Source organism: Nicotiana sylvestris, chromosome 9 (assembly GCF_000393655.2).
Source record: "Nicotiana sylvestris chromosome 9, ASM39365v2, whole genome shotgun sequence".
In the NCBI taxonomy this organism is placed as follows: Eukaryota; Viridiplantae; Streptophyta; class Magnoliopsida; order Solanales; family Solanaceae; genus Nicotiana; species Nicotiana sylvestris.
In genome coordinates, this window is record NC_091065.1 from 188,762,375 (window position 1) to 188,779,607 (window position 17,233).

At 38.0% G+C, this 17,233-nt stretch overlaps 1 protein-coding gene across 1 annotated transcript; it reads right to left on the minus strand.

Annotated features, from left to right (window-relative positions):
- Positions 1-2,446: 2,446 nt before the first annotated feature.
- Positions 2,447-5,815, minus strand: LOC104239445 (plasmodesmata-located protein 2-like). The gene is made up of 4 exons (XM_009794074.2): positions 5,060-5,815; positions 3,978-4,286; positions 3,090-3,203; positions 2,447-2,999 (listed from the first exon to the last, which is right to left on the minus strand). Exons 1-4 carry the CDS (start codon positions 5,532-5,534, stop codon positions 2,992-2,994), a joined length of 906 nt encoding a protein of 301 aa, XP_009792376.1. The 5' UTR covers positions 5,535-5,815; the 3' UTR covers positions 2,447-2,991.
- Between the last annotated feature and the right edge of the window lie 11,418 nt (positions 5,816-17,233).

Below are 17,233 nucleotides of genomic sequence, written 5' to 3' on the forward strand. Positions count from 1 at the left end.
TTACGGGTTGGATTTGGATTTGATTTTTAAAAGTTTTGAATTTCGGATTGGATATTGGATTTGGTAATTTTAAAAAATTTATACTTTATATTTAGTCCATTATCCATATGTGAATAGTAATAAGTTCAATACCCTACGCATTAGATATTACCTCGTATATTCAATGTTAATTACTAAGTTATTGTCAAAATATTTTCTATTTGGATATGATTTTAATATTGCTATTTCTTATCGGCTCTATTAATGTCTTTGTTGTATTTCTTAATAATAATTTCATTACTTGGATACTTTATTTGGATGATTGCAGCAAGAATGAGAAACTTTTCCAGCAATTTAACATGAATATTTCATTTGGATATTCATTTTTGTAAAAAGTTGAAACATCTCAACTTATATTGTCAAAATCGAAAATCTATAATATCCAAACCGATTAATCCGAAACCGAACTTAAAAAATCGATCCAATCCAAACTCATTGGATTGTCATTTCGTTATTCCGAAAACCAAAAATCCAAATCGAAATTCTCATATCCAATCTGAACTGCCCGAACGTCCACCACTACTCCGGCCAGCAAAGAAAACAGTAAAAATTTTCAACGAAGTGGACGACAGGTTCTTTTCTGTGACTAATTAAATATCTTGTTGTTTCTGGTAACATAATAGCTAACATCTCTTCCTCTAGTGCGAAGGTTTGAAGAGCTGCTTTCATAACTTCCAGTTAGGCAAAAAGTCACAGGGGCGAAGCCAGTATTCTGGCTACGGGTTCGGCGAACCCAGTAGCTTTGGTTCAAATCCTGTATTTATTTTGAATAATTCACAGATTATTTACGTTTTAATAATTTAAAATCCAGAAACTTAAAATGCTTAAAATTTCGAACTCATAAACGTGAAATCCTAGCCCCGCCTCTACAAAAGGACGTAGAAGGACAAAAAGATGAATTGGCAGAAATGGTGGAGTTTTTCATAGGCAATAAACATAGGCAATCTTAGGCAATAACCAAAAAACCTATCAAACCAACTTTGATTAACCTCAAATTTTGCACAGGAATCAAACAATTGTAGAAGAAGGAGAAAGGGCTGGGGGGCCATCTTTGTTATTATTATTATTATTATTTTTACTTTTATTGGATAATACACATATTATCGGGCTCACATTCTTTTTTAAATTTATGTGCTTTTATTTCTTTTTCCTTTTCTTTTTGGTACGTCATCATTTAGGGTGATATTTATTTTACTTCAAAAAAGAATAGGAGTAAATAAATGTTTGTTTAAGTTATAGTGCACAACTGAAATTTTTAGACAAGTTTAGGGAGAAACCTATGTATTTTGCCCAAAAAGAAATAGCACAAGAAGAAAATGATTTTAAAAATACCTATGAAGATAGGTTAGATAAAGATTTCAAGATTCAAGAATACTTGTAACTTAATTCGGTTGTGTTTGACTAATTAAATCGCTTTATTTACTTTTACACGTGACTTGCACGCCTGAAATTGTCATGAACTAGTAGTAAAGGAACATTGAGCCCACAAGCTTGACTAAAAACCTTAAAATTCTCGACCTTGCCACCTAACAGCTTGTTTGGATGGTTGTTACGTATAGCATTGTGTTGTATTATTTTGATATATACAACATTTGGACAGATTAAATTGTATTATTTGTCGTTATTTCGTAATGTCATACATCTACACATGAAGAATAAACTTGCAATATTATAAAATAAAAAAAGTACGACACGAGGTAATATTAATATATAAAAAGGTAGGATAAAAGATAAAATATAATTATTTAATAATAAATAAAAGGCAAGATGAGGGGAAAAAATAAGGTAATAACGCAACCACACCAAATTGGTCGTTCCATAAAGTGATAATTTTTCGTCGTCACGGATATAACAATACAAGATATAAGTAACAATCAAAACAAACATTGCATTTAAAGTAACAATATGATACAATACAAAGGGTAACAACAACCATCCAAACAAGCTGTAAATGAGGCATAATTGGCTCTAACTATTTTACTGTTGAAAACCAGAGAAGAACACCCTTTTTTGCATAGAGATGGTAAATGGTCCATCACATTACATTTTGCAAACAATCTCTATCATTCTTTGTTAACTTTCGCCTAAACTATAGAAGAAAAAAAAGGAGAAAAGAGGCTAGAACAAGTGAGGCTAACTGTACAGACTAGTTTTGGAGATTGACCGGATTAGGGCAGCCCGATGCACCAAGCTTCCGCTATGTGCGGGGTTCGGGGAAGGGCCAGACCACAAGAATCTATCGTACGCAACCTTACCCTGCATTTCTACAAGAGGATGTTTCCACGGCTCGAACATGTGACCTCCTAGCCACATGTCAGCAACTTTTGCCGAATTAGCATAAAAAATTATAGATAAATAAAATAAAAGACAAGAAGTTCAAACAAACGTATACAGCTGGAAAACAAGAGAAAACAAAGAAACTTTCTGTAAAGTATAAAACTTTAGAACAAAAGCATTATTCAAGTCAATTGGAAAAGAGACAACATTCACATGGCAAATGGAGAAAAAGCCAAAAGCCATTAGGCCTCTTTTGTAATCTTGTTCATAGTTGACAAACATGTAAAAATTTACATCTAAAAAGGGCAGCCCGATAGACTAAGTTGCACGGGATCCGGGGAAGGGCCGGACCATAAGGGTCTATTGTATATAGACCTACCCAGTTACCCTGCATTTCTACAAGAGGCTGTTTCCACGGCTCGAATTCGTGACCTCCTGGTCACATGGAGGCAACTTTACCAGTTACGTCAAGGCTCCCCTTCCAAAATTTATCAACAGTCATCTCAATTCCTTGTTTAACTAAGAATACCAAGAATTACAGCCACAAAATCTCCTTAATTTCTATTTTCTCAAGGATTCAAGAAATTAAAATTCATTTCCCTTCAAGAAGACAATCAAAGAAAGAATCCACCTCAGAAAAACTTTTGCCAGTCTTAGTAAACAAATCTGACCCCTTCAATAATCTGCAGCAAAATAATTCATATTTCAACAGCATAAGCGAGAGACAAGTTTCAAACCATAGAAATGTATTTAGTACATTATGTTAGGCTTACCGTCGTGCTTCTTCATTAGATTCCTCGCGAACAGCAAGCAAATGACGAGAAACCCTGCTGCTGCAACCCCTCCTACTATTATAGCCACTGTCTTTCCTACATTTTGCCCTGACCCTATGACAGTTATTAAAATCAGCTGTCTTTAGTATGATTTGTGGACAACAAATCTGAAGAAATGGCTGGCAAATCTAAGGTGGACAAACTTTTGATTACAACAACACTATGTATTAGTCCCAAACAAACTAGGGTTGGCTATATGAATCTTTACTCTTCACCGACCATATTAGTCTGTTTATACTCATCTCATGTCCATATTATGCAAGTACAAATAAGAAGTATTAAAAATTCTCTATATTTCTAAACGTATAAGTGTCTAAACCACTCTAAGAAAGCATAGGACAACCATCTAAGAGTGATATAACCAATATCAACTCAATAGCACTAGTGATTCAGACCTTTTATCATCTACCGTCAAACTTCTTTATGGCAGTCATCATCTATAACAACATTTCGCTGTAACAACCAAAAAATGTACGGAACAAACAATATAGAGAGGTCGACTGTATACAACTAATTTATGAGGGGAATAGCTCAAAAGACCAAGAACACAAAAGTTTATTAGCTTGATTTTGTTCTAGACTTGCAAAACCAGAAACAATTGCTAGTTTAGTACAATGGCTAGTTCAGCAAAAACAATGAGGGAATATTGTAGCTAGACGACGACAACAGCAACAAACCCAGTGTAATCTCATAGGTGGGGTCTAGGGAGGATAGTGTGTACACACACCTTACCCTACCGTGCAAAGGTAGAGAGGTTATTTCCGATAATCCCTCGGCTCAAGGAACAGTGAAGCTAGACAAAAGATATTATATCAATATAACTAATACCTGAAGATGAAGAAGGAGACCAATCTGAAGAAGAAGATGATGTTTTAGGGACTCCATTTTGATAATTATTGTAACTAATGAAACATTTGTGCAGAAAGATTTGGCCAGAAACAGAGCTTCCACATTCCACCTGAGCTTTTTGGACAGCAATTTTCACACAATCAGCACAATCAGCAGAGCCAACATCCCCTTCACATTGTCCCAATACATACACAGACTGATAACTTGTTGTGTAGAAGCCATTACTACTAGCCATGCCATTTTCCAATGAGGAAAAAGCAGTATCTCTTCTTTCCTCAAATCCACTGCCTGCCAGTATTTTCGTCACGAAATATAAATATACATGAAAAGATCACTAAAATTTCAAAAAAATATATATATGCATCAATTGTTGAACCCATAATTTACAGAGGGTGATTGGTTCGGCCATAAAAGCCTAAAGATTGAACTCATAGGACTTAAATTCTAAATGCCTCAGCTACCTGATAGTGGCGGATGCATGGTATAAGTATACCAAAAAAGCAAGAATTAGCAACGGACAAATTCTATCGCTAATCCTACCTAGCAATAATTAGCGACAGATTATTAAAAAAAAATTGTTAGCTACGAGCTATTCATTGATAGATTAGCAACGAATTTCGTAATAATTCCAGTTTTTTTGGTAGTACTGGGTTCAACGAACACAATATCTTAGACACGCAATGTAAATTTATTTGACACATTTTCTTATTAGTCCGTTCAAAAAAAGAATAAGGCATTTTATATTTAGAAACGATTCAATTTTAAACTTACCATTTTAAACTTAATGACAATTATAGCCTCATAAATGCCATAGTCCCAAAAGGCTTTTACGTTTAAAATATTTATGACTAAGTTTCAAAAGTCGTTCTTTTCTCTCACAAAACATATGCGGAGTCAAACTACCTCATAAAAATTGAAACAAATGGAGTAAAAAAATCACTAAAATTTCCAAAAAAAAATTAAATTTTGAACTTATAAGTTGAAAACTGTAACGGTTTCAGTAGTAAAAAACTTAAGCATGGAACCATAAAATTTAAATTCTGAATCCGCCTCTAAATTACCTGGAGAATTTTTCCCACTACAAGTCTTGTACAGCATTTCCATTCCAGAGATTTGAGGGAACCCAGCAACTTCATAGAGCATATAACAACCAAAAAGCTGAATTCTTGCAGCAACAGGCTTATTACCACAAAGCTTATCTATAAGTATAGGCAAACCACTCACACATTTATAACAGTCAACATTAGAAAGGTCACCTCTACACTGAAAAATACCAGAAATTGTTGACTGGCCATTACCAGTACTAGTCTTATAAAACTTAGATTTTGAGGATTGTGCAACAAGTGTACCAAAAAGTGATGAAAGTGCTTGTGAGTAAACCCCAGTTGGATCTGATAAATCTTGTTTTGCACAACCTTTATATACTAACTTAGTGTAATCTGGTGCTGATTTAGCTAGTGGGAGTAGCTTGAAAATGGTGAATATAATCAAGAAAAGTGAGAATATACTGTAAAATGGCTTTGTGGGCAAACCCATTTGTGGATTCTTGATAGGTTATACCATGGTTGATTTTTTTATTTTTATTTTTTTGGGTTTTTTGAGGTTTTGGGATAAAGATTCTAGCTGGGGTTTTTGGGTAAAGGGAAATGAGGAAATGTTGAAGGGTTTATTTTGTGATTTTTTCTTGGTATAATTAAGCTGATGTTTATCTTCTAAAAAATGGAGTGTTAAAAGGTGGTGTTTGTGATGCACTTTCTCTTGGGTTTTGCAGAAAGAGGTTTATCTCTACTAGTACACAGAAGCTGCACAAATGATACATTTGATAGTAGTGCTATACTTTATGAAATAGGAGTAGTCCTTTTTATGAAAAAGTGATCACTATTTTATTAGAAAATAATTAGTCTTTTTTATGGAAAAGGGATCCTCCCTCTTTGTTGTATCATGTAAAGATACTAGATTGGACATAGAATTTAAGGCAAATTATTTTTTTAAATTTGTTGTGTTAAATTATTAAGGGTGGCAAGGACCGGCCCGGGCCCACGGGCTAAGTGGGCTGGGATCGTTAGGACCGCTAGAGGTAGGCTTGAGCCGGTTTCGCGGGCCGTATCTTACCTAGGACCCGTTAGGACCGGGTCTGTTTGGCCCGCCAAGGGACTAGGACTATTGCTTACTATATACTTGCTACTATTCTATACTTTATTTCAAAAAATAGTCAAAAAATATTGAGGTTGTTACAATTTGTGAAAAAATTATGAAGTTGGTGAATTGAAGTCTTCAAGTCTTCAACGATAATCAATTTTCAACAAATTATTCGTCAATTCGGTAAACTCGTTCCAACTCTTAACTCGTAAGTCTTAAGTCTTAATATGAATTAAAAAATTAGGTCACTACTTAGCTGTTCGGCACACTTATCCCACTTAGCCCGCGGGCCCGGCTCGTTTAACCCGGAACCATTTAGCCCGTTTATTTAAGGACGGGGACCGCGGCCCACGAGATCAGCCCACTTGCCACCCCTGGTTAAATATATACTATCATATTTCCTCCGTTTTAACTTATTTGAATCTTTTTGGAGTATGAAGATTAAAATGACTAATTTTCGGTACAAACTCGAAGTAGATTCTTTAAGTTTTTTGGAATATAATTTTTAAAATTTAAAAACTGCATAAAAAGTATTATAAGTCACAATAATTAACAATTTAAAATATTTAAAAATTATTTACAAAAAATATATTCAAAAAAATCTTATTTTAGTCCTCAAATAATAATATGTTCATTCTTTTTTAAACGAAGGGGATAAAGTATTTCAGTGGTTATAAAAATTGTCATTACAGATAAAATAAAAGTTTAAATTGTACTCATATATAAAAAGGTTTTAAATAGAGTATAAAGAAAAAAAAAATGTCACTTAAAGTATAAAGGAGGGGTAATTATATTATTGAAAATTTTAGTATTTGGAGAGAATGAGAACAAGATATTGTACAAGTAATAAAAACAAAAAACAACTCAGAGAGTGGAAGAAATATTCCCTCGGTATCAGAGAGGTGAGAGTAGAGGAAGGGAATTAACTGTACAAATTTGACCAAGATGAAAGTACATTTATTAAACAAACCTAATTTCAATTTTTTGAAATTTGAATATTGTATGGTACATTTGCTTCTTTCATTGGTTGGAATTGAATGTCAATTAATGGAGTTCAACCAAGATCCTGTGAGTCAGTAGTACAAGTACTGTACAACAAGAACAAAATATTTATTTATTTAAATCATGTCTTAAATATTTTAAACAAATGGAGCAAGCAGTAAAAACCACATGAGAAGATCTCTGTCATGTGATATCTGCAAGATGGATTGCATTAAAGTTAGAAGTAAACAAATATTAAGATTTTCCTATAAAAATATTCTGCTGGCAAAATAGGCTTTCATTATCTAGTTTGAATTCAATATACAGTCAAACCTCTATATAATATGCTCGTTTGTTCCAATATTTTTTGGCTAATATAGTGACGTATTGTTATAGAGGATATAACATAACATAAAAATTGGTTCCGAGAAAAAATTTGACTTTTATAGTAAATGATTATTATATAAATATATTGTTATAGAGAGGTCTCATGCAGGGGCAAATGTAAGTTTATAGGTAAGGGTTCAATTGAACCCTTATCTTTAAGATTATAATGAGTTCAATGCTAAAAACCTAAAAGTTGAAACCACAAAATTTAAATCCTGAATCCGCCTCTGGTCTGACTTTATATACTTTGAACATGCAAATTGTTTACACTATTAATATAATTTTACCTATTTTAACATGTCATTTACTATGTCTTATAGGTTATAAATCCATGCTTGCTATAAAAGTTACATGCAATTGACTTTTAAGGGATCCAACAGCTTAAAAGAAATACATTATCTGTGTACAAAAATATATACATGGTTATTTTTCCGTTCTTTTTAATGTTTGTAAAGTGGGTTTAAATTTGAACATGAGTGCGAATTTACGTTCAACGTACTAGGTGTTCGAGCACCCACTAACCCCGACATAAATTCTATATAGTTATATAGAAAATATAAGAAAAGCTAATATAAAATCAGTATAGTTGTGACTTGTGACTAGACATCTTTTTTGTAACGATAATATTATTAATATTTCTTTGTGACTTGGGACTAAAAGTTTTTTTCTTTTGTAATAATAATATTAATCGTATTTTTTTCATTAACTTTTTTTGCTATTATGATCGAATAATTGCGAACTTGTACTATATGATTAGTAACAATTTTTCATAAAAGAAAATGAACTCACGATATTAAAATCTTAGATCCGCACTAAATTAGGCTTAGTTTATTAGATTTTTGCCTAACAGGGTGGACATTCTTACCTAGACCACTAATGTCGCCAATAGTTTGAGGTGATATATAATGAGTAAAATATATTTCAAGAACCAATGATTTTGTACTATAACAAGAATGTCAAGTAGTTAAAACGTCAACTTTTGTTGTATTTTTCTGGACAGGATCTACTATTAAAATCTCGCACCGGTATGATATTATGTTGCAAAATCTTCTTTTGAGTAATTAAATAGTAGCGACAAATTCCAAGACAAAAACTGACTTATAACCATGCATTTGATTGGCATTTTTCCACTTGGATAGCCAAAATTGTTTTACAGAGAAAAATGTTTGTTTGATGAATTTACTCTAACTCTTACTCTATATATCATATATTTCAATCATTACATGCACACTGTAATCAATATTTATGTCACAGACCAGAATTTTCCCATCATCATAACCGTGGTGGCGCCTAATATTGTACTCGCTAGGCAAGCCAACGTTTCAGAATATCCTACCTTTTTCCTTTATCTTTCAAATATTTAAGACTTAACAAAATAAACCAGCGGAAATAAATGCGGAAGAAAATAGTTTAAAAGCTTAATTTATGCAATATCGAAAATCGAATAAAATCCACCCAACACACTCACAACTCACGAACTGTCTATGAATACTACAAATAATGGTCTGAATGAAATGTTTACATATGTCCCAAAAGTAGATAAAACAGAAATGAAATAGGATAGAAGGGGACGCCAGGGCCTGCGGACGCCTACAGGACTACCTTGGGTCTCCGGTATACAGCAACAACAACCAACCTCTCGATCTTCCGCTAGCTCCGAAATCTGCACAAGAAGTACAGAGTGCAGTATCAGTACAACCGACCCCATATACTAGTAAGTGCCGCGTCTAACCTCGACGAAGTAGTGACGAGTCTACCACGGGGTATACGACATATACACCCTGCAATAGTTTATACTAAAAAGAAAGGAAATACAAAATATAATTAAACAATAACTGGCATTAAATAAATCCGGAACTCAACTGTTCTGCTAGTATTCAGATATAACCAATCCTTAAGGGTGTTTCAACTTCACAATAATGAACCTCAACGGATATGAACACATAACAATCACTGATGCGGCGCGCATCCCGATCCCATCACATAAACAATAGCAGTATCAATATCTACCCTTATTCCTCCTTGTTGCGGCGTGCAACCTAATCCCACATGTCCACTCTTATTACTCCTCAACATATATTGCCCTTATTCCTCCTGTTGCGGCGCACAACCTGATCTCACATGTCCACCCTTAGTACTCCTTCTTGCACGCGTGCAACCCGATGCCACCAGAAAATCACATTCACCCTTATTCCTCTTGTTGCGGCGTGCAACCCAATCCTAATATATATATAAATCAGCACCAAACACACAAAAAAATCAAGACAAGTGTTTCACCAATTAGTTCAAATCCTCCATAATACTTATATCTTAACCCACACAATGGAATATCACTATGATTATGAGACTTCACCAGTGTAAACTACTCAACGAGACCAACTAAGGTGTATCATAAGACACCAATAAACCAATAAAGACCATCCGAGTAATAAAACGAAACCATGAAACAATTGAATACTTCAATAAAGAGAGCAACAGTTAATATAAAGCAATTAGACATGGAAACAATTATGAACAAGTAGCAATTAAGACAAGAAATAGTATAATAGGAAACAGGGAAAGGGAACAAGCTAAAAATGGAAATTTGGTGGCGCATAGGTACTCGTCACCACACCTATACACCACACACATGGAATTTTACATAGCAAATAAGTCAGGGATTCCTACTCCCTCAAGTCAAGGTTAGACCAAACACTTACCTCAAGCCAACGGGTAATTCAACACTCAACTACCGCTTTACCTCTCGATTACACCACCAATTCACTCGTGTCTAGCCATAATTAGTTTAATAACATCAATAAATGCTAAAGAAACCAATTCCAATGCATAATCAAAGATTTTCCAATATTTTTCCCAAAAAGTCAAAAATCGACCCCGAGCCCGCTTGGTCAAAACCCAAAATTCGGACCAAAACCCGATTACCCATTCACCCCCGAGCCTAGATATGCAATTGGTTTTGGAATCCAACCTCAATTTGAGGTCTAATTCCCCAAATTTCGAAATTCCCAAATTTCACCCAAAAACACCCAATTTCCAATGAAAATCCCTAGATTTTGTGATGAAATCTTGCAAGAAGATGGAAAAGATTTAAAGAGTTGAGTTAGAAATCACTTACCTATGATTTGGAGAAGTTTGGGTCTTTGAAAAATCGCCTAGGGAGGTTTAGGGTTTGAGAGAATTGAAAAATTGGTGAAAATATTGTCTAAGTTGGCGCTTTACAAAGTTGTAGGTATCACATTTGCGATAAAATGTTCGCAATTGCGAAACTTGGCCTGGCCTACTGCTTTCGCAAATGCGAACAAATGTTCGTAATTGCGGGCTACTGTGCATGTTGCAATTGCGACAGTGAACTTCGTAATTGTGAATGTCCCCCTCCCTGCCCCCTGGTCGCAAATGCGATGCGAAGTCTGCAGACCTGCAATCACACCAGCAAATTCCGTAAGTCTCAAAATACTCCGTAGCCTATTCAAAACTCACCCGAGCCCTCGGGACTCCAAACCAAACATGCACACAAGTCTTAAAACATCATATGGACTTGCTTGCGCAATCAAATTGTCAAAATAACATCTAGAACTACGAACTCAACACCAAAACTCATGAATTTTTCCAAGATAGTTCAAAATTTCTATCTTTTCAACCAAAGGTCCGAATCACGTCAAATCACCTCTGTTTTTCACCAAATTTCACATATAGGGTCTAAATACCATAACGGACATGTACTGGACTCCGGAACCAAAATACGGGCCCGATACCAATAAGATCTAATCTATTTAAATTTTCAAAAACCATTACATTTTCAATTAAACAATTTTCTTCAAAAATTTATTTCTCGGGCTAGGGACCTTGGAATTCGATTCCGGACATATGCCCAAGTCCTATATTTTACTACGGACCTCCCGGGATCGTCAGAACACGGGTCCGGATCCGTTTACCCAAAATATTGACCGAAATCAACTAAAATCATCTTTTTCGCCAAAAATTATTATTTCCGAAATTTGTTCCACACAAAAGCTTTCTGGTATCGCGCCCGAACTGTGCACGTAAATCGAGCAGAAATAAAAGGGGATTTTCAAGGCCTCATAACACAGAAACAGATTTTAAAATAAAAGATGACCTTTTGGGTCATCACATTCTCCACTTCTAAAACAGTCGTTCATCCTCGAATGGACATAGGAAAGTACCCGAGTCGGTGAAAAGGTGGGGATATCGTCTCCGCATATCGGACTTGGACTCCCAGGTAGCTGCCTCAACAAGCTAACCTCTCCACTGCACATGAACCGATGGATAACTCTTCGATCTCAACTAATGAACCTGCCGGTCTAGAATAGCTACCGGCTCCTCCTTATAGGTCAAATCTTTGTCCAACTAGACATTGTTGAAGTCTAACACGTGGGATGGATCTCCGTGATACTTCCGAAGCATGGACACATGAAACACTGGATGCACAGCTGATAAACCTGTCGGCAATGCAAGTCTGTAAGCCATCTCTCCCACTCAATTAAGGATCTCAAATGGTCCGATGAACCTAGGGCTTAGCTTGCCCTTCTTCCTAAATATCATCACGCCCTTATGGGTGACACCCGAAGTAACACTCGCTCTCCGACCATGAATGCCACATCACAAACCTTACGGTCGGCATAACTCTTTTGCCTGGACTGAGCTGTACAAAGTCTATCCTGAATTATCTTTAAGGCCCCGTGAAAACTTGTACTCAAAACCGGGTAGCTCGTGGTTCCAAGTCCCGAATATATGTTAGGAATGTGTAAAATTAAGCGAGCCGCGGGTCGGACCCTTTTGGTACTGATCTATGTTATAAAAAGTCAAGAAATACTGTTTTCTAGGAAATACGATTCTGCGGTCTAGAATGCAGTCGCATAACAGATATGCGGACCACATAATCGCCGCAAAGTAAGTCAGTGTGTTGGTCGAATTAAAGGTTAAATATGTGGTCCAATATGTGATCGCATAACGGATATGCGGATCGCATAGTCGTCGCATATTTCCCTTGGGATTTTGTGAGGGGCAGTTCTGCGGTGCACTATGCGACCGCATAATGGGTATGCGGACCGCATTTCTGCCACATACCCAGGTAGTGTGTTCAGATTTTGGGAGCACTTTTGCGGTCCATTCTGCGGACCGCATTTCCACTTTGCGATCGAAAAGTGCGATCGCATACCTAACTCGGGCTCCTATTTTTCTAAATTTTAAATCCGACCCCTTCTTCAATAAAACACTCCAACCCCTTATTTTAACATATTTTCTGAACAAAACTAAAGAGAGGGAAGAGAGAATTCTTGAGAGATAAAGTCCTACCTTCATCAAATTGATTCTTCAAAGTCACTCGGGCCGGGGAATTTCAAGTAATTGTCTTCATCTCCGTTCTTGCAGGTAAAATCCCCAACCCTTTTTCATTGTTTTCAGATTTAAACAAAAAGGGGGATTCTCATGCGTTAATTCTTGAAAATGGAAGTTGAGATACACATGCATGTCCTTTAAAACCTAGAATCTAGTAAGAGGTATTGGGTAGAAATAAAGATTTGCAAAAGAGGGGTTGATAACCTAAGTAAGTTCGGGCTGAGTTTGTGAACTTCAATTCTAAGTTATATGTGTTAACTTGTGAACTAGATTGACGGTACTAGGTTGTTGGTGAATTGGAAATAGAAGAAAAAAAAAAGGAAGAATTCGACTCCAGGTATGTATTGCTAACTTTAACCTTTGTAAAGTCACTTGTTTGGTGTACGAGTAATTGGTATGTGTTACTTATGTGGACTATTTGCGAATTCTTGTGATTAATATGCCTTGAATGTTGTTGGTTAAGTCTCCCGATATAAGGGTGTAAGTAAATGGCAACAAACCAAGTGTGTGTGTGAATGTGTTTATGTGGTAAGAGCTGTGTAACAAATGATGGAAAGAAATCGTAATTTATGCAATTGAAACAACTGTGGTAATATCATACGTGACTTGTCGCGGGAAATTATCGTTGTGACTTAAGTTGTATACGGGTTGTTGCATATGATGGAAATGGTATTGACGTTTATGAAAATTCTTTGTGAATTGTTGTTGTTGTCGTGTGAAATGTGATTGTCCGGTGGGATCGGGTTGTGCGCCGCAACACAAAGTTATAAGGTGTGGGTTGTGGTGATAAGGGTGGCCGAGGTAATAAGGGTGGAAAAGTGATCGAAATCACTATTGAAATAAGAATATGTGAAAGTTGTGAAATCACTGATGTGATGAAATAATGTTGAAAGGGGAAAAGGAGAGATTGTGGAGTTTGTTTGGCTTTGGTTGTTCCTTTCATGTGTATTTGATTGTTGATTCTATTATTGTTTGTTATCTGTGTATTTCTTGATTTTACTTGGGGTAAAGTTTGTTCATACATACCAGTACAATTCAAATATACTGACGTCCCTTTTGTCGGGGCCGCTACATTCGTGTTATGATTGTAGGTGGTTCTATAACAGGTACTCCAGCCCACCGACAGTAGCACTCCTTCACCTCCCGTCAGCTGAATTGGTGAGCCTCTTTCCTCTCGGGGCCCTGCATGGCTCATTCCGCTTACCCTCCCGAAAATTTTATTTTGGTATTTGCATATGGTATAGCCGAAGGATTGTTACCGGCAAGTATTGTAACACTCTTCTGTATCTCTAGAGGCTCCGTAGATAGGAAATGTGGGTTATGTACTTATGTATTTTGGGCAGTATAACTTGTAAACCACGCTAAGTAACTATGTATGTTATGTAAATCTCGTAAGAATGTGTTTAAATTTATAAATAGCTATTTCACTTGGTTAATGGGTAATGGAAATGCAGGGTATCACGTGGAATAGGAAAGGCACCCAGGTCCGCTTGGCTAGGGGCTACCCGGTCGCGCCCCTCGGTTTTTGGGGCGTGAAAAACTTGGTATCAAAGCCTAAGGTTTTAAAGTGTCCTAGGATGTCTCGGAGCCGTGTCTAGTAGAGTCCTCCTTATCGGTGTGTTGTCGACCACATCTATAAGTTGGAGGCTACATGGGCATTTAGGAAATTACCTTCTTCTTTGTTACTCTATATCGTGCGGTGAAGTGAAAAGTGGAAGTATTTACATCTAACTCGTGCTCTGTTCCAAATTTTCAGTAATGGCACCTAAGAAGAGAGCTAGACTTGGCCTCGGGGCCAATGCCACCCCAAGTGTGGCTGTGAATCATGTACCTGATGCCGTGGGTGAGATTGACTCCCCGGTCTTGAATTTGCCTGGCCCATCTATTCCAGATTCAAGTATTCCTGTTCCAGCTGCGGCAGAGGGTGCTAACATCCCTCCCGCTGATATTCCTGATCTTGATGCAGTTCCAGCTTCCGGTCCCGGGGTTTCTAATGGGGACCTTAGAGGAGCCATCCATATGTTGACCTAGTTAGTGGCTGCTTAGGCCCAAAGATCTCATGATGCCCCTGCGCCCCCCAGCGGACAAGGAGATTCCGCCAGCTCCAGAGTCAACCAGTTTCTACGGTTGGCCCCTCCAAAGTTCACGGGCACAGACCCAGAGGCCGATCCGCAGGATTTCCTTGATGAAATGTATAAGACACTTCGAGTGATGAAGGCTACAGAGACAGAAGGGGTTGAGTTGGCTTCATACAGGTTGAGGGGTGTAGCGTATTCATGGTTCGAGATGTGGGAGGATTCCCGTGGGGAGGGAAGACCTCCGACTAGATTGGATGAGTTTGTAGATACATTCATGGACCACTTCTTGCCTGCCGAGACAATGGAGGCCCGTGCCACAGAGTTTGAGGTCCTCAAGCAGGGTAGTATGAGTGTTTAGGAGTACCACATGGAGTTTGTGAGGTTGTCCAAGTATGCTCCTCAGTTAGTGTCGACCATGGATGCTCGAGTTCGGCGGTTCATTCAGGGTCTTAGTCCTTTGGTGGTGAATGAGGCTGCTACATCGGCCTTACACTCAGATATGAATTATGGGAAAATTGTGGGGTTCACTCAGGCCACAGAGGCTAGGAAGTTGAAAATACGGGCAGAAAGGGAGAGTAGCAGCAGGGCCCGATTAGCGGGTCACTCAGGGAGACCAATTCCGGGGAGAGGGCCATCAGGGCCATCCCAGTCATATGCCCAGTCCTCAGCAAGTGCACCGCCATCTGTGCACAGTTATCAACAGAGCAGTCACTTGAGATCAAGTTCAGATAGTAGGAGACCCCATCATTCCGGTCGTCTAGGAGGGAGATCACAACAGTAGGGGAGGGCTTCATGCCCCAAGTGTGGGAGGTTCCATTTCGAGACTTGTTATTTGGATATTTCAGTGTGTTATAGATACGGGGTGAGATGTCATATCTAGCGGGCCTGCCGTGCGCCCAGTCATGGCATGGGTATGGGATTTGCTCAGTCATCCGGTTCTTCAGCTGCCACATCATTCGTGCGTCCTCCAGCCCCAGCAGGGTGCGGTGTAGTTAGGGGTGGAGCTTGTGGTAGAGGTGTACCCAGCCAGTTTTATGTCTTGAGTGATCGCCAGAGTGCAGCCTCCCCGGATGTTGCTACAGGTATCTTGTCTGTTCAGGCCATTAATTGTTATGCTTTTATTGATCCGGGGTCCTCTTTGTCTTATGTCACCCTATTTATTGCTTCAAGTTTTGGGGTAGAACCCGAACAACTTCATGAGTCATTCTCTGTATCAACTCGGGTTGGAGATTCTATTACAGCCACGCGAGTTTATAAGAATTGTGTTGTCATGGTATGTGGTCGTGCTACCACGACCGATCTTATTGAGCTTGAAATGGTGGATTTTGATGTGATTATGGGAATGGACTGGCTTTATTCGTGCTTTGCTAAACTTGACTGCCGAACGAGAGTCACGAGGCTTGAGTTCCCTAATGAGCCGGTTATTGAGTGGAAGGGAAATGGTGTGGTGCCGAAAGGTAGGTTTATCTCCTACCTTAAGGCTTCGAAGATGATTAGGAAGGGGTGTATCTACCATTTGGTCCGGGTGGCGGACACCACTTCAGAAGTGTCTATCCCCGAGTTCGTGCCAGTCGTGAATGAGTTTCTTGAAGTGTTTCCGGACGAGCTTCCAGGGATCCCGCCAGATAGGGAGATTGATTTCGGGATTGATGTATTGCCAGATACGCGGCCGATATCTATTCCACCATACAGAATGGCGCCAGCGGAGTTAAGGGAGTTAAAGGAACAACTGAAGGATTTATTAGAAAAGGGGTTCATACGGCCAAGTGTGTCACCGTGGGTTGCCCCGGTTCTTTTTGTCAGAAAGAAGGATGGGTCGCTTCGGATGTGTATTGATTATCAGCAGCTTAACAAGGTCACCATCAAGAATAAATATCCTTTGCCATGGATAGATGATTTGTTCGACCAATTGCAAGGTGCGAGGTTCTTTTCCAAAATTGATCTACGGTCCGGGTATCACCAATTGAAGATCAGAGAACAAGATATTCCTAAGACCACTTTCAGAACTCGCTATGGTCACTTTGAATTCTTGGTCATGTTTTTTGGGCTAACCAACACCCCGGCAGCTTTCATGGATCTTATGAATCGGGTCTTCTAGCCATTTCTAGACTCCTTTGTGATTATTTTCATTGATGACATCCTTGTTTATTCGCAGAGCCGGGAGGATCACGACCTCAGGGCAGTTCTGCAGACCCTTTATCAGCACCAGTTGTATGCTAAATTTTCAAAATGTGAATTTTTGTTGGAGTCCGTTACCTTTCTGGGCCATGTTGTTTCTAGTGAAGGGATTCAGGT